At 33.8% G+C, this 22,474-nt stretch overlaps 1 protein-coding gene across 3 annotated transcripts in view; it reads left to right on the forward strand.

Annotated features, from left to right (window-relative positions):
* LOC148312707 (alpha-N-acetylgalactosaminidase-like) overlaps positions 1 to 9,975 on the forward strand; it is a 130,316-nt gene extending 120,341 nt beyond the window's left edge. The window contains exons 6-11 of one of the 3 annotated variants that reach the window (XR_015838943.1): positions 141 to 302; positions 1,579 to 1,776; positions 4,290 to 4,454; positions 6,320 to 6,392; positions 9,103 to 9,495; positions 9,813 to 9,975. Coding sequence is in view for 2 of the 3 variants with exons in the window: in XM_088274670.1 (XP_088130796.1) it covers positions 141 to 302; positions 1,579 to 1,776; positions 4,290 to 4,454; positions 6,320 to 6,395; positions 9,103 to 9,212 (711 nt within the window). In the remaining variant the exon portion in view is untranslated. Of the gene's footprint in view, positions 1 to 140; positions 303 to 1,578; positions 1,777 to 4,289; positions 4,455 to 6,319; positions 6,396 to 9,102 lie in introns of all 3 variants that reach the window. The other 2 variants (XM_088274678.1, XM_088274670.1) reach the window with 2 other exon arrangements.
* The last annotated feature ends 12,499 nt before the right edge of the window (positions 9,976 to 22,474 follow it).

Below are 22,474 nucleotides of genomic sequence, written 5' to 3' on the forward strand. Positions count from 1 at the left end.
AACTTACAATAATATATCATTTTGAAATATTTATCAATATCTAACATACTATTGAATATCATTGGGAAAACGTGATTCACATAACGAACTTGCTCCTGTATTTACATCAGCCATTTGCTTAATTTTGGTTTATTTTTCAGCCCAACTTCTCTTCCATCATCCAGCACTGCAACTTGTGGCGCAACTTCGACGACATCCAGGACTCCTGGGCCTCCGTGGAGTCCATCATCGACTACTACGGCAACCACCAAGACACCATTGTGCCCAACGCTGGTCCAGGCCACTGGAACGACCCAGACATGGTACAAATTTCTATCCAATTTACTTTCATATTTTGTATATTAACACATCTTATGTGGGAGGCAAGTTTTAAGTCTTTTTTAATTAATGTTTTACTTAGCAAATACCACTATTTCTTAAAATCTACTGTGACACGTGTTTCGATGCATTCCGCATCATTTTCAAACACCGTATGGTGTTTGAAAATGATGACATCGAAACATATGGTGCATACGGTGTTTGAAAATGCATACGGTGTTTGAAAATGATGCGGAATGCATCGAAACATGTGTCACAGTAGATTTTAAGAAATAGTGGTATTTACTAAGTAAAAAATTAATTAAAAATGGATAGATTTTACCACAAAGTGACTGCCGAATCAATTAAAGAAAGTTTTAAGTCCTTAGACTGAGTAGTATTTTGTCTCTTCTTCTCCGTCTTACTCCTCATTACTGAGGGTTGTGACCCTTGACGAAGCAATGACTCTTCTCCAGTTATCTAAAACCTTGTTTTATAATTTAAAACAGATTCCAATTCTATATAAAATAAAACTCAAATTTTGTTTTTGTATTGGTAGTTTTTTTATCCAGTTTCGACAAGCACCTTGTCATTTCCAGAGATGGTTATGTACTAAACATAAAATAGTGAAATATTCCTCCATCTTCTCTTACTTTTAAGCTTACTTAATTCTTCTTCTCCCTCTTACGCCTCATTACTGAGGGATGGGACCCTTGTGGAAGCAATGACTCTTCTCCCCCTTGACTGCGCTGCATGAAGCTCCAACCACCGAGGTGCCGGCTACTGTCTTAACTTGATTGATCCTTCGTGAGGGGATCTTCCTCCCCTTTTCTTCCCCTCCAGGCTACCAATCACAACTAGTCGTTCCAAGCTATCTTTATTCCAATGCATCCATAGAACTGAAGAATCTGTCTTGTACAGACAATGACACTGGCCAGAGTCTAGCCATCCAAGTAAAATTACGTACAACCCTTATCCACACCCGATGGTGCATAGGGCACTGCATGATATAAGCAAAGTGTTATCTTGGTCGTTAGTACATAAAGAAAAGGTGATCAGCCTTCCGCTTCAGGTACCAGTCTATGGTAATATTGAATAAATATAAGGGTGAAAAATCAATACTATATATTTGACCTCCCTCCTCGAAATCGAACCCAGGACCTCCAGTGCGGGAGCCGAGCGTGCTCAACATTACACTATGGAGGCGGACAAACTAAGTAAAATTAAGCATGTTTTAAAAATTTAAAAATATTTTTAAATGAATAAATTTATTGATTTCAGTTGATTATCGGAAACTTTGGTCTATCCTACGAGCAGAGCAAGACTCAGATGGCCATCTGGGCCATCCTGGCGGCTCCCCTCCTCATGTCCGTGGACCTCCGCACCATCCGCCCGGAGTACAAGGCCATCCTGACCAACAGGAAGATCATCGCTGTGGACCAAGACCCCCTCGGGATACAGGGAAGGAGAATATACAAGGTACTCCAAGTGGCTTCACATGTAAAGCTTGTATACGCTTAACAATTTCACAATAAATTAATATATTTTAGATGGGTATTTTTTATGCCTGCGGACCGCTGGCGACGGGATTTGATAATTATGCCGATATTCTTATAGTTAAAACCTTAACAAAGTGATTGGTAAACAATATTCATATAAATTTATTCAACAATTTCAATTTATTCAACAACAGAAAATTTTTATATACATAACAAACAATATTCAAGGCGTATATATTAAAAGTAAGCAAGAAGACAGGTGTAGAAGAATCCCGCTTCGGAAAACTCCTTCGGACACATGGAACAGATCAATATTTAATGAGATATTGTTCAACAAAGCGGTAGCTCTTCCTACAGGCATAACCATTGGCTGGTTGGTCCTGTGTATAGGAATGTGAAACAATCTATGTCGACGCTGTCTTAGGTAACTATCGGGAACATACAGACCAATGTTCCGGATAATTTCAGGATTATCGATCATACCGCGCAACAATCGATAAAAATGTGTAATCAAATACACATTCCTTCTAGTCTCTAAACTAAAGTAATAAGTAAACCTTGTATAAGCTTAACAATTTCACGATCAATCAATTTATTTCAATACAACTTTTCTCATTAATTGCGGAGCCTTGGCGTAGCTGGGTAGACGCTCGACTGCGAAACTGGCATCGCAGGTTCGATTCCCGACAAGTGCAAAATAAATTCAAGAAAGATTTATTTTCAATTGGTGTGGGTATTTGCGATGTATTTTTCACATTTACCTGCCCTATCCTTACTATCCTACCTGCAGACAAGCCTCTAAAAATAGAGGCTTTGCGGGTTATTCCTTTTTTTTTAAATCAAATTCACCACTTTAGTCACTTTGTAGTAATATCTATCTTGAATTTTTCAGACTTCACTAACCATTAATTAAATAGATAACGATCACACATATAACAAGAACAACGTAGAAATCCTAAAAATTATTAATATGAAAAGTCATAAACTGCAACGTGTTGAAACAATGGAAATTCATAAAAATATAAATAAAAATAAACCGATTATTACCAATATCTATCAATAACTAAAGCCTCCCTTTTATTGTTTATGTTACCACATAAAAAAAATAAAGTAAAAAGAAAAAAGAAACAGCTCCTACCCCCTCTTCATTCTTAAACATGCCAAGGGCACAGCTCTAAAATTTAGACTTGACTTCAAATACTGTGCTTGAAAATAATGTGGAATGCATGGGATGATCACAATAGATTTAAAAAAATAATGGTATTAACTAAGTAAAACTTAAATTAAAAATGGATAAATTTTACCACAAAGTGACTGCCTAATGAAATAAAAAATAAAAAATAAATTATTTTATTTTTTCGGGAATTGTACAGCTTTATGTATAAAAAAAAAGTATATAATAAACAAAAGTTACATTAACAATAATAAAGATTACATTACATTAACAAAAATAGTTACATTAATAAAAATAAACGTTATTAAACAATTCCACATTTATGTTATAATAACTATTGAAAAAAGCATTCAGAGATTAAAAAAAAGGGTATAAAAAATAGATTTTGCAGGAAGGAGAAGTAAAGGAGAGGAATGAATGAGGAATTAATATAATAATTGCTAATGCTTTCAAAGTCCCTATCACTGTCAGCGGGGCATGTAAGTTGATACTAACTACATACTATGTACCCTTCATGTTCTAATAACTAGAGTGACAGCAGTAGGAAAGCTACAAACCCTACTAGAGGACCTCAACCCATTAGGAAACCACTAACAATGAGGAGCCAACCTCTTACAATCTATATTACAGTGAAACCTGTATCTATCGTTCCTCGAATAATAGTTTTCCCGGATGTGTCATTCATTTCTTCTATCCTGACCCTATTTCATACTAAACTAAACCGCATTTATCGTTCGAATGAAGCTCCATATTTGGTCATTTTGTCTGTTTTTATACATTATTTCCAATTTTCTTACATTCAACGGCAACGTATGGGATAGAAACTATCGATAGCTTGTGTAACCGATAGCAGGAGAGCTCGATATTGATGAAAAGGAGCCGCTGCCTGTACCTGCATTTCCTGAAGCGTGCACACTCTTTGAAAGAAAACTTTCTACAACGCACATTCAATAACCGATGCTGAAAAAAATACTATTTGCAAAGCCGAAAATATACTATTGACTTACGAAAATAAAACAGTTAAAAAAACAATAGTATTTTTTAAAATTCTATTCAGGTTCGTATTTTTTTTTTAATAAATACATTTGCATCTGAAACATGTATTCTTTTTAGAATTTTAGCCTACAAATGGTTATGCAGATTGGGAGGACGGTATCTTTACTCGGTCGTATCTATTTGCGTATTGACCTCTTAATCTCGCATTCATTGTTTTCCCGCATTCATAGTTTATTTCAATAGGTCCCTTTAAAAACGATAGATAAAGGTTTCGCTGTATATTTTTTCTACAAGATTCCTAAGCATTGACATATAATTTTCAGCACCGTGGAATTGAGATCTGGTCTCGTCCCATCACACCAGTGTACCAGACGTACTACTCTTACGCCGTGGCCTTCGTGAACAGGCGTACTGATGGAACTCCTTCCGATGTAGCTGTCACCCTGAGGGAACTGGGTCTCACCAACCCAACTGGATACAGAGTCGAGGTAACCGAGTTTGCATCTTCTTCTCCATCACTATCTTTTTTTCTAAGGACCATCCTCTCTTCTTGTTCTTAAAACATTATGTTTATTTTTCCTCCGCCATCGGCTTAGCTCCAACCACTGATGAACTTGTGGCAGCCCTAATCTTTTTTGTTTTAAAAAAAAACAGAAATATTTGTGTTTTTTTATTATTTACAAAAATACTTCAACTTCATACTATTTCTGTGAGCCTAAGTGACGCATTATTTTAAATAGGTATCAAATTGTGATAGAGTGGGTTCGAACCAAGAAACTTTGGGACCATAACCCGACACATCTTCTTTTCTATCTTCTTTCTCCTCTTCTCTAAGGGTCTTCTCCAACCACTGATTCACTTGAGGTAGCCTTGATTTGGTCAGTCCATTTAGTAGTTGTTATCCTCAACAACACAAACTTTAATATAAACATTAGTTTGACCCTTTATTATTCACCCTGTGGATAATATATCAATATATCGCTCACTCCTTTCAACTACGTCATATCGTAGTCATACAAGAGAAAGTGACCAAGTGCATTGTTTTACAAAAACGTGATCTTTGACTATTTGATATCTTACTAGCCTAATATTGCCCTGAAAAAATCCCAAAGGATTTTAAACATGGAAGTATAATATATTGACTCGTTAAAAATGACTAACTGCATTGCTGTTTATTTTCTTGCCAAGCAAAAGTGACAAAAGCCCTCCTGAGCATTTTACGTTTTGGTAGTTGGTCACTTTCTCCTGTATGACTACGATATATCAAAAATCGTCAATTTTCAGTTTGACATGTTTTCGGAATGCCCAGAAAATGTACTATATCCCAGCAAAAGCGGCATATTTTAAACTTATTATTTACCCGCTACTGGGCAGAAATTGTTGTCTTTGCATTTTGAAGAAAAGATATTGTTTAATTTTTTTTTTTAAATAAACAAAATATTTTCAAATTGAGAAAAAACCTTCAGGTTTTACCTAAAAAGATTTGTTGCACAGTAAAAAGTTCAATAAGTGGCTTGACATTTATTTTTAAAATATTGTATTGTATTTTTAAACTTTAAAAACGATCTGAAAAATCTAGTATTTTGATGTATGACGTTGTTGAAAGGAGTGAGCGATATATTATATTGTGTGTGCCTCAACTTGAGAAAAAGCATCTTCATATTTATCCAAAAGATGGGAGTCTCAGCATCCCTGAGCTTCCGATCTAGCATTGGCTGTCTTAAATGATCACTTAATACGCTTGTGCAACATTCACCGTCATCTACCCATTATTGAGCATCCATATTGTATTAATTTGTATGTTACAATGATTAAAGAAAACACTTTGTTTTTTACCACTTGAGTTTTATTATAGACTACATGTTTCAGAAGTTAAACTTCCATCATTCAGGTCTGTATAATAACTAAAATATAAAATATAAAATTGTTCTATAAATAAGGAGAGGGGAAAGTAAGGGGAAGGGGTTAGTCAAGGGACGGAGTTTGAAAACAAAGGAAAAATGGAAAGTAACTTACTTTCCATTTTTACTTACTTACTTTCCCCTCTCCTTATTTATAGAACAATTTTATATTTTATATTTTAGTTATTATACAGACCTGAATGATGGAAGTTTAACTTCTGAAACATGTAGTCTATAATAAAACTCAAGTGGTAAAAAACGAAGTGTTTTCTTTAATCACTGTAACATGTCTTACCACAAAGTTAATGCCGAAACAATAAATAAAATAAATTTGTATGTTTGTTAATGCATAGTGGCACACTTTAAATGTTAAAGTTTCATTTTTTAAATTATGTTACATATCTATAAGATTATGAAGCTTCTTTTATCATCAACAATTACTCTTTTTCCAGGATTTATATGAAGACGTCGACTATGGAATCCTCTCACCCCAGACCAAGATCAAAGTGAAAGTCAACCCCTCAGGTAGAACGTGTTTGCCCTATTTTGAAATAACTTAAATACCACCAGGTTTTATACTGTGACCCAAAGTGATGTAAACAAGCTTTTGAATTACTTGAACATAATCAGGTGCTATACTGTGAAGCAAAATGATGTTGTCAGGATTTGAAATTACTTGAATATAACCAGTTGATACACTGTGAAGCAAAATGATGTTGTCAAGCTTCTGAAATAACTTTAACATAATCAGGTGCTATACTGTGAAGCAAAATGATGTTGTCAAGCTTTTTAAATTACTTGAACATAACCAGTTGGTAAACTGTGAAGCAAAATGATGTTGTCAGGATTTGAAATTACTTGAATATAACCAGTTGATACACTGTGAAGCAAAATGAAGTTGTCCAGCTTCTAAAATAACTTTAACATAATCAGGTGCTATACTGTGAAGCAAAATGATGTTGTAAAGCTTTTGAAATTACTTGAACGTAATCAGGTGCTATACTGTGAAGCAAAATGATATTGTCAAGCTTTTAAAATTACTTGAACATAATCAGGTGCTATACTGTGAAGCAAAATGATGTTGTCAAGCTTTTGAAATTACTTGAACATAATCAGGTGCTATACTGTGAAGCAATATGATATTGTCAAGCTTTTGAAATTACTTGAACATAATCAAGTGCTTTACTGTGAACCAAAATGATGTTGTCAAGCTTTTGAAATTACTTAGTGGTAAACTGTCAACTGAAATGATCTTGGATTTATAATATATAAAAAAAACCCTTATCCGCACCCAATGGTGCATAGCGCACTGCATCATATAAACGCAGTGTTATCTTGATCGTTTACACATGAAGGAAAGGTGATCAGCCTTCCGCTTCAGGTACCAGTCCAGGGTAGTATTGAATAAATATTACAGTGAAAAAATCACTTATATTTATTTTACCCCCCTTGGGAATCGAACCCGGGACCTCCAGAACGGTAGCCAAGCGTGCTGACCATTACACTAGGGAGGCGCACTATAATATATAGATGGAAATAGCTCAAATACGAGTAAGTGGTAAACTATTAACCAAAATAATATCCCTAACACGTTGATTGCCGACCTGAAAAGCTGGATTTCATGAGATAACCAAACTATAAATTTTGTTTTGTGTGCTTTTACCTTTTTAAAACTGTGCTTTTACCTTTTAAGTGTATCTTTAGTTTCAATATTATCTTAGTAGGTTTAACATAATGTAAATATTTATCGTTCGTCTTTGTAGTGTAATGGTCAGCATGCTCGCCTACCGTTCTGGAGGTCCCGGGTTCGATTCCCAGGGGGGTTTAATAAATACAAGTGATTTTTTCAATCTAATATTTATTCAATATTACACTGGACTGGTACCTGAAGTGGAGGGCTGATCACCTTTCCTTCATGTGTAATCGATCGAGATAACACTTTATATGAAGCAGTGCCCTATGCACCATTGGGGTGCGGTAAGGGAGTAAAATTAAATATTTATCACGCGCTAATGTATAATCCGCCATCAGCAGATGGGCCGGATCACACATATATGCGTGACTGGCAATCAACGTGTTAAACCGGCCTTTCACAAAGAAACTAACTGGCCACTACCTCTGCCATTTTTAGGCAAATGTAGAAAATAACGACAGGAATTCTTTTTTTACAAAGCATTTACTATCCCTATTCTAAAAAAAACAATTCAGTTAAATATAAAAATAAAACACTTGTATGTATATATAAGACCTCTTTCAAGTTTATTAATGTAAACACAACTAGTTTTAGTTTGTATTTTTACCTGTCAATGAAAACATCAGAAGATCCGGAAACTAGTTGTGTTTACATTAACATTCTTAATAGTGGTCTTATACAAGTGTTTAATTTAAATCTAAATTCTGAGACAGCACTTTATGCATATTATACACTTTGATCTGCAGAACGTTGAATTTGTTTTGTAACATTTTAGAATCACGACCAACCCTCATTAAGCCTGTTTTACAGTGGCATTTATTCATGACACATCGCTCACTCCTTTCAAGAACGTCATAAATCAAAAATTGACAATTTTCAGTTGTGCATGTTTTCAGAATGCCCAGAAAATGTACTATATCCCAGCAAAAGAGGCATATTTTTTTACCTAATATTTACCCGCTACAGGGCAGAAAGTGTTGTTTTTGCATTTTGAAGAAAAGGTATTGTTTAATTATTTTTTTTTAATACTAAATTTTTTTCAAATGGTGAAAAAACATTCAGGTTTTACCTTAAAAGATCTGTTGTACAGTAAAAAGTTCAATAAGTGGCTTGATATTTATTTTTAGTACATTTTATTATATTTTCAAACTTTAAAAACGATCTCCTGAAAAATCAAGTTTTTTGATTTATGACATTCTTGAAAGGAGTGAGTGATATGTCCTTTTAAGACTAGTATTTGAAATACTTGACTACATTCGCCTCGTAAATCTGTTCTTCAATATCATTGTTATCCACCGCGAGTCCCATGATATTGGCCAATGACACAATCTCTTTGACTGTAGACTCCACAAATATTAATTTTTTTTTCATTCAAACCCTTTTCTGCACCCCAATGGTGCATAGGGCACTGCATTATAAACACAGTCTTATATTGATCGTTAACACGTTCTTGAAAGGAAGTTCTTGAAAGGAGTGAGCGACATGCTTAGCAGTACCTACTTATTTATTCATAAAATTTAATATTATTTTTTTACATTACAGGTGTTGTTATATTGCGTGCGGATGCCCAACCCTCCTTCCAGTATCGCTCTTCCACTTCAAGGACTCCTTATGATCCCATTAACGATGTATTCAGGCTGGTTAAAAAATAAACGCGCCTAGAGTTTAAAAAAAATTAAATGTAAGACCTCAAGTGCCGAAATAAGCTTTCAAATGCTTTAAAAATATTTAATACATATATATACATATGAATACATCGTGGGTGTAGTGGCAAAAAACTTTTACTCGAAAATATGCAATTTTGACTTGATGATGCATATTATAAAGTTTTTATCGTTCTATAAACTGGGAAAATCACTTAGTAGTTTGAAATGTCATATTTATATTTGTGATTTTAAAAGTAAATTCAACTTTAAGTTTAACTCTTAACAATCTGTAGGCCAGACATTCTAGCCCGTATGATTCTAGTAGGCAGCTCCGTGGGCCACAATGTCTGGCCCGGCGCAGGTATAACTTTAATCACTGATATCTCTATCACCCAAGTATATTCTACCAAAAAATATTTCAGATAAATACAGTTAATCTTAATTAACATGGTCATACGGATTGCCAGACAGAGTGTCCCAAAATTAGGGAGCTAAAATATTTATTTGAATGGTAGAAAAATGTCGCATTTTTTTATCAGAGTAGCTGATTAGTTATGAAGAAAAATGGTCAGAGTGGAAAGGGTTAATAGCGGGTATTTTATTCAGGCTAAAAGCTTTAAATAGTGGGGATTATTCAAGCAGAGATTTTAGAGTTTTTTGCCAGTGTATCCACGATATGATACTATGATACATTATATTAAATACAATGAAGGAACGAAAACAAAAACAAAGCATTGAAATTTAATTTTACTTTATTCTGAAAATAAAATGAAGTGAAAAGAAAGATATATATACATATATAGTTGAACCTGGATATAAGAAACCCAAGGGATTGGGACATTTTTCTCTTATAAAGATGTATCTCGTATAATCCATACATTCATTTACATAGGGGTAAAATAATGAGACCTTAAGCCAGCTGTCTATTAAGGTGGAGACTGACCAGAGCAATTGTCGTAACATAACGTCGTAACATCGCTCGCATCCGAAACTATGGATGGAGCGCTCGGCTCGCTGTACTGACTGCCCGAATGCTCGCATCGTAACGTGTTACGTTACGATGAAATGCTCCGGTCAGTCTCCACCTTTAAAGAGTTTTCTTTGTTGTCTAAGTATCTTATTTTGAGAATCAATTGTCAATAAATATGTACATGTATACATTTATACACATAAATACATATTTATGTATAAAAATTCAATCATGTATTTTTAGCATCAATTAAAATCAGTGATATTGAAACAAATCCCGAATGAATTAGAATATTTTCTTGAATGTTTTTTGCTGAGAATTTGCAGCACATTTTATAAACTGTATAATATAAAGCTCAAATATTGTTTTAAACCATTTTTATTTTTGGTACTTTTTTCCAACTAGTTTTGACAAGCACCTCGTTATCTTCAGGGACGGACATGTACTAAACTTGAAACAGAGAAATATGCGTAGTTAGGTGAGTAAGCAGGATAAAGTAGTGGGTAATGAAGTGAATCCCATGGACAGCTAGACGCACCAACGAGTCCATTCATCTAGAGTTAGCCATTCGCTAGATGGCTTGACTCTGGTCAGTGTCTGTACACGACGGTATATTGAGCATAGCAACGAGGATAGTCTGGAATGACTGGTTATGATTGGTAGCCTGGAGGGGAAGAAAGGGAGAAGAAGATCCCATATGATGGACCGATCAAGTTACGCCAGCAGCAGGCACCTCGGTGGTTGGAGCGCTACTTGCAGTGCAGTCAAGGGATAACTGGAGAAGAGTCATTGCTTCCACAAGGGTCACAACCCTCAGTAATGAGGGAGAAGAAGAATTTAGTAAGGTTTGAAGTAAGAGAGGATGAAGGGATATTTCACTTTTTTAAGTTTAGTACACAGCCATCTCTGAAAATGACAAGGTGCTTGTCAAAACTGGATAAAAGAAACTACCTATATAAAAACAAAATTTGAGTTTTATTTCATATTAAATTGGAATCTGTTTTAAATTATAAAACTAGGTTTTATATAACATTTATAATTTTTCTTTTGATTTTTTTACTATTTTTGATGAATGCATGAATTTGTCGTCTAAGTTTTATACTATGCCAAAATATTTTATAAGCCAGTACATAAAACAGGACATATTGTTAAGAAGAATTTTTCTGTTTTTTGTAATGAATTTTGTATTTGGTAGCTAGATTTCTTAATTATCTTTAGACATTATTATATTATCATCTCTATTTTACTTCCTTTTTATACAATATAATAGTATATAAATATGTGTAGGAGATTGAAATATGAATACTTTAATATGTTAATAAACACAGCTTGTAATTTTGTATGAAAGTCCACTGTGACAATTCGGTAGACTACCATCTATCAACCTACTTCTTTCTCTACTCCTTACTACATAACTACATTCTCCCCATAAATTTGTTTTACTCAATCCATTCATACATAACCTATTAAAGTATTTTTTTATTATGGTGTCAAGGGATCATGCATCCCTAATGTCTCTGCGACCATAATAGTTCTGTTGTGACCTCCCTCTGTGTCATAGCTTACTCTCAAGACCTATGTGAGTCATGTAGCTCACGACTTGTCTTGGTGGTAGGAGCTTCACCTTCTCGGAGTCCCGTAGTAGTCCTCCAAGGATGTGACTTCGGTTATAGAGAATGTGGATGGGTGTTTCGTTATCCTCCATACAAAATTTTTAGACTGGGGAACCATGCAGTCCAATTTTTGACATGTACTTCTTCAGTCTGCAGCGTCCTGTCAAGGTCCTGGTTAGGATCCTTATTTGTTTCTTGTTAAGCTTTAGAGCTTCCATGGTGAATTTTCGCGAGTTGTATTAAAGTGTTAACATATGAAAGTATTTGTCAACATTGTATTTCTGTGAGATGCATAATTATAACAGTTTAAATATTTCCTGGTGTACATAATCTTTTATGTTTTAAAACAAACTTTGTTGAGTATATCAAATTGAAAACTTGATTTCTTTCATGTAATTTTATTATATTTTAAGCTTTGAATAGATCTTAATCTTTTCATAACATTAACTTATCTGTGTAAACGGGATACATGGCGTTTTTCGGATCTCAAGATAGTTTTCTTATGTTAATTAACACATTGCTGTCGGGCGGTTTTTTCATCAACCCCGACCATAATTATACTCAGACAGTCTGCCGCCCGACTCTCAGTATACTAATCACAAGTAACCGCAAACCCAACATCGATATCTACAATGTTTTTTGACGTCTTTCGTGCTCTACCAACAGTAAGCAAATAGAATGCTTATAAGCATCTCCTGCTCTCTACTAACAGTATGTAAAAGACGCTTTTAAGCGTTTCCCTCAAACAATGTGTTAATTAAGTAATCTTTAAAATATATTTTTTTAATGAATTCAATTTTTGAATCTACTTTATGAATAATGTTCTTACATTTTAATCTAATTTACTCTATGAGGACACAGAACCAATAAATATATTATTTTTTGTGTATAATTAGTAGTTTGTGATGTATAAATAGTTTTTTCATTACCTTCTTGCAGCAATTATATTTTGCGTTAAAAGAAAGTGTTCTAATTTGCCATTTAGTGTGAAGACGCCACTATAAATGAACTTAGTTATAATGGAATAAGATTTTCTAATTAAATATTTAAGTTACCAGTAAAATTTGTTTTATTTTTGTTTTATGACTCCTGACCTGACCAAATTAAAGTTTTTTTTTTTGACATCTCATCAAAGGTGAAGAAGAATATGGAAGTCTGGGCGTTTACGGGGCTGACGACCATCATAGGTTGGTTTAAGTGATCACCTTACACACGTGTAACAATCAACAATTCTACCCATTATTGACAACCACACTACTCAAATTCTTGGAAGTTCTAAATACATGAACCAATTTAGAAACCTTGTTCTTGAATCACTAGAACTTCATAATTAAAATGTAACTTTGTTTTAAAATCACTATAAAGGTTAGCTTCGAAACCGGTAGACATTATAATTCAGTTATAATAATATATTTGTCCGCCTTCGTAGTGTAATGGTCAGCACGCTCGGCTACCGTTCTGGAGGTCCCGGGTTCGATTCCTAAGGGGGGTAAAATAAATATAAGTGATTTTTTCACTGTCATATTTGTTCAATATTACCCTGGACTGGTGGTACCTGAAGCGGAAGGATGATCACCTTTCCTTCATGTGTAAACGATCAAGATAACACTGCGTTTATATGACGCAGTGCCCTATGCACCATTGGGGTGCGGATAAGGGTTTTATTATTATATATATTAATATATTTAGAGTGGTTTTAAAACAATGTTACATTTTAATTATAAAATGGAAAATCATACAATTAGTGCTTCAAATATAAATTACACTAGAACTTCAGTAGAGACATCTATTGATGAGATGTAAAGAAGCTTTTTATTAAGCAGAAACTCTTATATTAGTACGTGAGGTCCGAATCCTGGATTACAATCACACACATGAGAAACGCCAGAAAATACCATTTTCATTTTATTATTTATGCTTATAATTTGACCAGATAATTAAAGTATTTGAAATACTTAATCATGCTGAATATTCCTTGATCTTTCTCTGCTCCTATGTGCAACTATATTCACCTAATAAATGTGTTTTACTGTTCTTCCCTCACTCATTCTTTCTATCTAAACCATATTATCAATAATCAGTTATAGCAAATAAAAACCTATCAGCGGAAGCTAAACTGGCAGTGCACAACGGAGTCCTGGTTCCAACTCTAATGTATGGAAGTGAAACATGGAGTTGGCAAAAGAAGGATGAAAGTAGACTGAATGCAGTCGAAATGCGATCTCTCAGAAGAATGTGCGACAAAACGATGTATGATAGATGTGCGAATAGTGAAATAAGGAAGGAGTGCAAAGCTGAGATAAGCATTATCGATAAAATTAAGAAAGGTGTTTTGAGATGGTTTGGACATGTGGAACGAATGAGTGAGGAAAGAACGGTAAAACAAATTTATGAGGCGAATGTTAGCGGGAAAAGAAGCAGAGGAAGACCGAGAAAAACATGGCACGATCAGGTATGCCAAATACTTGAAAGTGGTCAGGTTAGGAGTCGTAACAATCGGCGGGTATAGATGAGGAGATGAACGAACGTGGAAGAGGTTTGCAAGGACAGAGTGGTGTGGCGCTCTATTCTCTCTGCCTACCCCTGCGGGGAAGCGGCGTGATGGTTAGTTAGTTAGTTAGTTAGTCTTATCTCAGCCTTGCATTCTCTCCTCATCTTACCATATAAAAATCAATCATACATCTTTTTGCCACACAAGTATTTGAAATACTTGAACATGCCAAGGTTTTCCTTGGTCTTGCTGTACTCCTATTTCCAACTCACTCAAAACTACATTCACCACATAAATTTGTTTTACCATTCTTTCTTTGCTCATTCGTTCCACATGACCAAACCGTCTCAACACACTTTTCTTAACTTTTAAAGTCTAGGATTTGATTCCCATGAATGATCTGATTTAAAATAAACACATTTGATTTTTTTCACTCGTATAATTATTCTGTATTACCTTAGAGTGATGGTAGATACCTCCAGACAGGACTGATCACCTAACCTACGTAAGAATAATGATAAAGTTACTTTATATAAATTAACTGGTCAAATTGCAAGCTAAAATAATAAAATGAAAAGGACATTTTCTAGCATTTCTCGTGTATGTGATTATAACCCAGGATACAGACGTCACATACAAATGAAAGAGTTTCGGCTCAATAAAAAGCATCTTTCATCTCACCATAGATGTCTCTTGTGAAATTCTAGTTATTCAAGCACCATGTTTCGAATTTGAACAATATATATACCTAGAAGTTCCAATAATTTGAGAAGCATGGTTGTCAATCATGGGTAGAATTGGTAAATGTTACACGTGTAAAGTGATCACTTAAACCAACCTATGACAGTCGTAAGCCATTTCTTCATCTGTATTGAGATGTCATTTTTTTAATGATTTTATTGCCCATGCAAGAAGAATAAAGACAAAAATAAACTCAAATTTGGCAAGTATCTATGCATTAACCAAATTTGCAATCATACTTCTAGCTTTCACTTCTCTTCTGTGATTTCTGAAATATTCAATGGGTTGTGAATTTAGAGAAAGTTGACAAAATGGTTGTGAAATACAAGATACTTAAGCCCTCAGTTTGGGGTAATTAAGATAAGTCACATTCCAGAAAGTTCGTTTGAATCATTCCTTGTTTAGAGTTGGCTCTGATAGTTTGATATTTATTTGAAGAAGCTGTTCTAAGTGCATAAATTAGTTTAAAAATACGTTTTTAAGTTTTTTTCCACAATGAAACTGGTAAGTAAAAATAAACCCTTGGACTGATGAGTTTTAATGAAGATTTTATTTGCGAAAATGGCAGGTTTTAAAAAATATATATATTTTTGAAAAAGAAATAATGCATTATTGCAAGGCATTAAACAAAAACATTTAATGAAGAAAAAAGTTCTGGTTTTTTATTTCTGACAATGAAATAATGCATTATCGCAAGGCATCAAATAACAATATTTTCCAGTTTTTATTGAATATTTAAACTAAGAGAATTTTTATATACTATTAAAAAATAAAGCGGGTTAATAAGTGATTGAATAAGTAAATATGTGATTTTTCACTCAATTTATTTAGTATCACTCTGGTCTGGACTGTCCTATGCACCATTGAGTGCGGATAAGGGTAAGAACAAGAAGAAACTATGAAGACAGACAAAAAATTTGTTAATTTCACCAATATTTCATCTATGTTGAAATATTAATATAAATCATTAAAAAAATCGTGTTTATTGTAGATTATTTTTGCAACTGCATTACTGCTAGTCCCAGGACTCTATGGCAGCGTCATCAACAATGAAAATACCCTGAGTAACGAGATACCAAGAGATCCGATAAGAAACGTGAATGTCGACAGAAGAAAACTGGGAAGACAAAATTTGCAAGGCAATGTTGAGGCACCTACAGCGACTGGATTACAAACTTTTATGAACTCACCCATTTTACAAGCATTGCTATCGAATATCACCGTACAGACTGTACTATCGGATCCTTTGGTTGTCGGGGTCCTCAGAAACCCCACGGTGCAAAGTGTGCTATCCAACCCTATTGTACAAGCCATACTTATCAACCCGGCGCTTCAAGGTAAATTTTAATTTATTTTTTACATTTTTTTAGTATTTAGTGCATTTAGTAGCTGTGCTAGGTATCGTAGGTTAGATTGCAAAGACATAAATAAAAATTATAAATATTTTTTACTTTAATATTTATTAACACAATTTGGACGGGTGTTTTTTACACCTGCGAACCTCTGGTGTTAGGGTTTGATAATTGTGCACATATAGTTCAGACCTTAATGAAGAGATTGGTAATATTCATATAAAAACATTACAAAATTCTTTCTTTTCTGACTTTGAAATGAGGCCGGCGCAGAAGGTAAAAATACCCTTCCCGTCCTTAAGCATCAAACAACCAAATGGGTAGAAATCTGTCCGAAGTGTGTTAATATCTGTTTTTATCTTAATTTTTCACTTATGAATAACATTTATTTTATTTTATCTATTTATGGTTCACAAACAATGAAAAACATATTACAATAAACAAAATACAGTGCAATACAAATTTTTTGAATGTTTTTCATCAATTAGATGAGAACACAACAAGCTTACAGAAACAATAAAGGTGCGGGGTACATATATACAGAATAGAAATTTGGTTGTAAAAAAACGGTAATAACAATTAAAAGTAATGAAGTAAGAAAAATAAAAATAAAAATTAGAAGTAAAAATTAAAAGTGAAATTAAACTAACTTACATGACATAATAGTAAATTTAAACATACACTCACAAGTAGGAATATGTTATAAAACTTTTAAAGTTTGAGCCTAGGTAAGAATATATTCAGCAGTGTTGCATAAGCCATAGCTAGATTTCAGAGTCACTTGACACATTGGGTAATTTAAAAATGGGCAGAATGGTGAATGCTATACAAGCGTGTAAAGTGATCGCTTAAGCCGGCCAAATGCCAGGTCGTAAGATGCTCAGACTTCCATCTTCTTCATATAAAAAGAATGATATATGTCGCATATCAAGTTTAGACACCTATAATAAAAATTTCATTCCTCAAACCCTTATTGCCACCCTAATGGTGCATAGGGCACTGCATCATATAAACGAAGTGCCATCTTGATCATTAACACATGAAGGAAAGGTGATCAGCCCTCCAGGGTAATACTGAATAAATATTAGATTTTAAAAAAATCCCTTAAACTAATTTGACCACAACTGGGAATCGAATCCGGGACCTCCAGAACGATAGTCGAGTGTGCTGACCATCACACTACGGAGGTGGACAGAATACTAGCATACTATTTCGAAATAAATACGATAGAAATGTAACTCAACGTTCATTTAATGTCCAGTTATTTGAATATTTTATGACACGTCATAGTTTGGATAGTTTAATATTAATTCCTTCTTTTCCAGGCTTGGCTATGCAGGCATTTCTTTCCTCCTACCCTACAGCTGTGAATACTCTCACCACCTCTACCCTACCCCCTCCCCTGACTCCCGCCCCCACCGCATCCCCCGCCCTGGTGCCTTCCGCTGCAGCGACACCAGTAATGGCCGCCCCTACAAGAGCCACCGCCCAACCAACTAGACCTAACAGCTACGCGCCCATCTTGAATGCTATATTCACAGGACTCGGTAAGAAAATTTTATTTTCATACATTTATAGGTATTCTTCAAAGTCTTGTCCGCTCCCGATGGTGACAATGTAAACCAGACTCTTGAACAGGTGAATAAAGTTTAAGTATAAATAAAAGCTTTCCCAACCCACCCATAGATGGCAGTGAACTCACATGTGCAGTGTCATGAGATTAATGATATATGTAGGCTTTCCGAAAATTTGAGTATTGTGCTTGTCAATCATGGACAGAATGATGAAATTTTGAGTAAATAATTTTTTCACATTAATTAATATTTACAACATTTTGAATGTGTCCAAATACTTGTTCACAAAATCTGTATTATCGACGTACACTTATTAAATAATATTGTTTTTTACAGATGAAATTATCAACATGCTTCAAGCTCAAAATATGAGAAGGCTTCGAATGAAACAACTGAGGCAACGAAATAATATCAATAACGCCAATAAATTGTAAAATTCATTATTTTACTCCTTTTAATATGAGAAAATTATTTATGAAACATTTTATTTATTGAAGTTATTTAACTTAAACAATTTGTAAACACGTGAAAGCTTTTGGAATATAAATAAAAAAATTACATTTTTTTTCGTTTTTTCTACTTTTTTGATATTCCAAATTTTACGAAATTCTTTTTTTTTCTTTTTTTTGTTACCGTGGTATGTATGTGATTTTTTTGCTGAAATTTATTCGTCCGTGATAAAATATCTTCAGAAAGTATTTGTTTTTTATTTATTTATTTATTTATTTATTTAGTTAGTTAGATAGTTAGAGTGAAAAAACCCTATATTTATTTTGAGCACCTGGGAATCGAACTTAAAACCTCCGGTACGGTAAGTATTTCAATTACTTGAATGTGATGAGGTCAGAAGTCGGAATAATCGTCGTGTATGTATGAGAAGATATACGAATGTGGAAGAGGCGAAGATTCGGTGTAAAGACAGATCGGTGTGGCATTCTATTATCTCTGCCTATCCCTGCGGAAACAATTTTATGAGTCGAATGTTATTGGGAAAAGGAGCAGAGGAAGACCGAGGAAAACTTGGCCCGATCAAGTATGCTAAGTCCTTGAAAGTGGTCAGGTTAGGAGTCGAAACTATCGGCGGGTATGTATGAGAAGATATACGAATGTGGAAGAGGCGAAGATTGTGCGCACCCGGGAATCGAACCCGGGACCTCCGGCACGGTTACCTAATGCGCTTACCACTACACTACGCTGCAGGCAAATTTGATTTGTGCCTAATTTTAATTTTTATTATATTCATATTTACCTTATCAACGAGCAGTAATAATGATAATAATAAATTTCGTAAAAAGCAATTTACCGCTAAAGATCTCAATGGCTATTTTTTGCAACTACATAAGTATGCGTAGGTACCAAGTATGTATCATATCGCTCACTCCTTTCAACTACGTCATAAATTTAAAAAAAACTCGATTTTTTAGGAGATCGTTTTTAAAGTTTAGGAATATAATAAAATGTATTAAAAATAAAAATCAAGCCACTTATAGAACTTTTTACTGTGCAACAGATCTTTTCAGGTAAAACCTGAAGGTTTTTTCTCCATTTGAAAAATATTTAGTTTATTTAAAAAAAATATTAAACAATACCATTTCTTCAAAATGCAAAAACAACAGTTTCTGCCCTGTAGCGGGTAAATATAAAGTTTAAACATATGCCGCTTTTGCTGGGATATAGTACATTTTCTGGATATTCCGAAAACATGGACAACTGAAAATTGACGATTTTTGATTTATGACGTTCTTGAAAGGAGTGAGCAATATGCCCATTCACCGTGCAAAAACAACAGTTTCTGCCCTGTAGCGGGTAAATATAAAGTTTAAACATATGCCGCTTTTGCTGGAATAATTCAATTCAATTCAATTAAATTTATTCAATAAAAAAATAAAATAATAATCTTATACATAACAAACAATATTCAAGGCGTATATATTATAATAATGTACATTTTCTGGGCATTCCGAAGATATGCACTGAAAATTGACGATTTGTGATATATGATGTTGTTGAAAGGAGTGAGCGATATGTATGCGGTTCGATAACACACTTGACCCGCTTTGAAATTCCAAATACTCATACTGAGATGTAGTTACGCCGAATGGTACAAAGAAATCTTATACTTATAATACATCGTAGTATATGTAAGTAAGTATTTATTAAAATAACATATTGCCATGCTTCTTCTTCTTCAAATCTTCATTGGTACTCGTGATATTTATTTGACCCCACCCCCTCTGGGAATCGAACCCGTGACCTCCAGAACGGTAGCTAAAAACTAAACAGAACTTGTGTTTAAATAAAAGTAAATTTATATAATAATAATAATAATAATAAAACCCTTATCCGCACCCCAATGGTGCATAGGGCACTGCTTCATATGAACACAGTGTTATCTTGATCGTTTACACACGAAGGAAAGGTAATCAGCCCTCCGCTTCAGGTGCCAGTCCAGGGTAATATTGATAAATTTATATACACCTGATATTTTCACCAGTGGCAGGCAGAAACATGCTCTTTTTACCGCAATGACAGCGCCAGCTGTTGAACGTAATAGAAAACGATAAATACTAAACCTTTTTAACGGGGTTGCTTTTGACAGATTCTGCCATTTAGCATTTTTAATATCTCGTCAGTTTTATTGTTCATACAATTTTAATATTTTCATAGCTTCATAAGCATTGTAAAATTAGAAACGTGTGCTTCCTATTGTAGGTATTTCTTTTCCATTTAAACAGACCGAGCCATAGCAACGTGGTGCACTCACTATACACGAGAAACTTTATAAGCACGTCTTTCTGATTACAATAAAATTTAATATTTGAAAACTATTATAATATTTAACAATTATAAATATTTATTGTAATTTTTCTGATTTCCAGAAAAAATAGTGATATAAAGAAGATAATATGTATGAAATAAAAAAAGTATGTAGCTTATTTTTTATAGCATTTTAATACTCAAGAAGTAAATTGCCATTTTTTTCCCAAAAAAACATGGGTGAATGGGCATATCGCTCACTCCTTTCAAGAACGTCATAAATCAAAAATTTATCAGTTGTGCATGTTTTCGGAATATCCAGAAAATGTACTATATCCCAGCAAAAGAGATATATTTTTAACTTAATATTTACCCGCTACAGGGCAGAAAGCGTTGTTTTTTCATTTTGAAGAAAAAGTATTGTTTAATTAGTTTTTTAAATAAAGTAAATATTTTTCAAATAGAGAAAAAGCATTCAGGTTTTACCTAATAAGATCTGTTGCACAGTAAAAAGTTCAATAAGTAGCTTGGTATTTATTTTTAATACATTGTATTATATTTTTAAACTTTAAAAACGTTCTCCTGAAAAATTAAGTTTTTTTTTATATTTATGACGTTCTTGAAAGGAGTGAGCGATAAATGAAATATTACCATTTTTTATTATCATGAATTATTTTTTTTTATAATCGTGAATCAATATTTTTTTCTTTTTCTACTTACTACTTACTGTTAGGAAAAAATAGCATTTGCGAGTTTTCCCTATAAGAAGGTGTATCTCGTTGAATATTTATTTCGTATAATGTTCTATCTGCAATATTAACAAAGTGTCCAAATTCTTGTTCTCAGATAAAACACCTTTTTTATTGTAACTGCAGACAGTTGGTAGAATTCCATATTGAATTGTTGGCAGTGCACAACGGAGTCTTGTTTCCAACTCTGATGTATGGAAGTGAAACATGGAGTTGGCAAAAGAAGGATGAAAGTAGACTGAATGCAGTCGAAATGCGATCTCTCAGAAGAATGTGCGACAAAACGATGTATGATAGATGTACGAATAGTGAAATAAGGGAGGAATGCAAAGCTGAGATAAGCATTATCGATAAAATTAAGAAAGGTGTGTTGAGATGGTTTGGACATGTAGAACGAATGAGCTCTGTAAAATACCCAGGCTTCTATATTATTCATCTATGATGATATTAAAATTTTCTATCTGAGATTTATGCAGACTTTTGCAGGTACCGTAGAACGGGGCTACTTGAACTTTGATGTGTTACTTGAGCCCAGTACAAAAAAAAAATTAGATCGTGGTGTCGATCGAATTATCGTGACAATAAGTGTCACCTGTCAGGGAAACAATGAATCATGTCGATACGTTCATTATTGTATATCAAATACAGATTATATTTTTTTTGTACTGGGCTCAAGTAAAGTTCAAGTAGCCCCGTTCTACGGTACTTAAAACACAAAATGAAAAAATAATTTACCTACCCAAAATACAAAAAAAACGTCACTAATCAGCAAAACTATCAAGAAAAAAGAAGAAGAAGATAGATTGAGGTGGACTTATAGAAATGATTTGAATATGTAAAATTAAAAAATAAATCTTGATATGTTTCTTTTATAAAAGGGAATGCAAAAAATCTGTAGATACGACATCATCCGTCGTTCGTACCAATATACATATCCAACAAGCAACAAGTCACTTTCTACATAATTATCGACCGACTGACGTCATAACTCGAACGTGTCAAGGTCACAGAATAACAGTAA

Source organism: Brachycentrus maculatus, unplaced genomic scaffold (assembly GCF_059751285.1).
Source record: "Brachycentrus maculatus isolate JH-2025_06_01 unplaced genomic scaffold, ASM5975128v1 h1tg000035l, whole genome shotgun sequence".
Taxonomy (NCBI): Eukaryota; Metazoa; Arthropoda; class Insecta; order Trichoptera; family Brachycentridae; genus Brachycentrus; species Brachycentrus maculatus.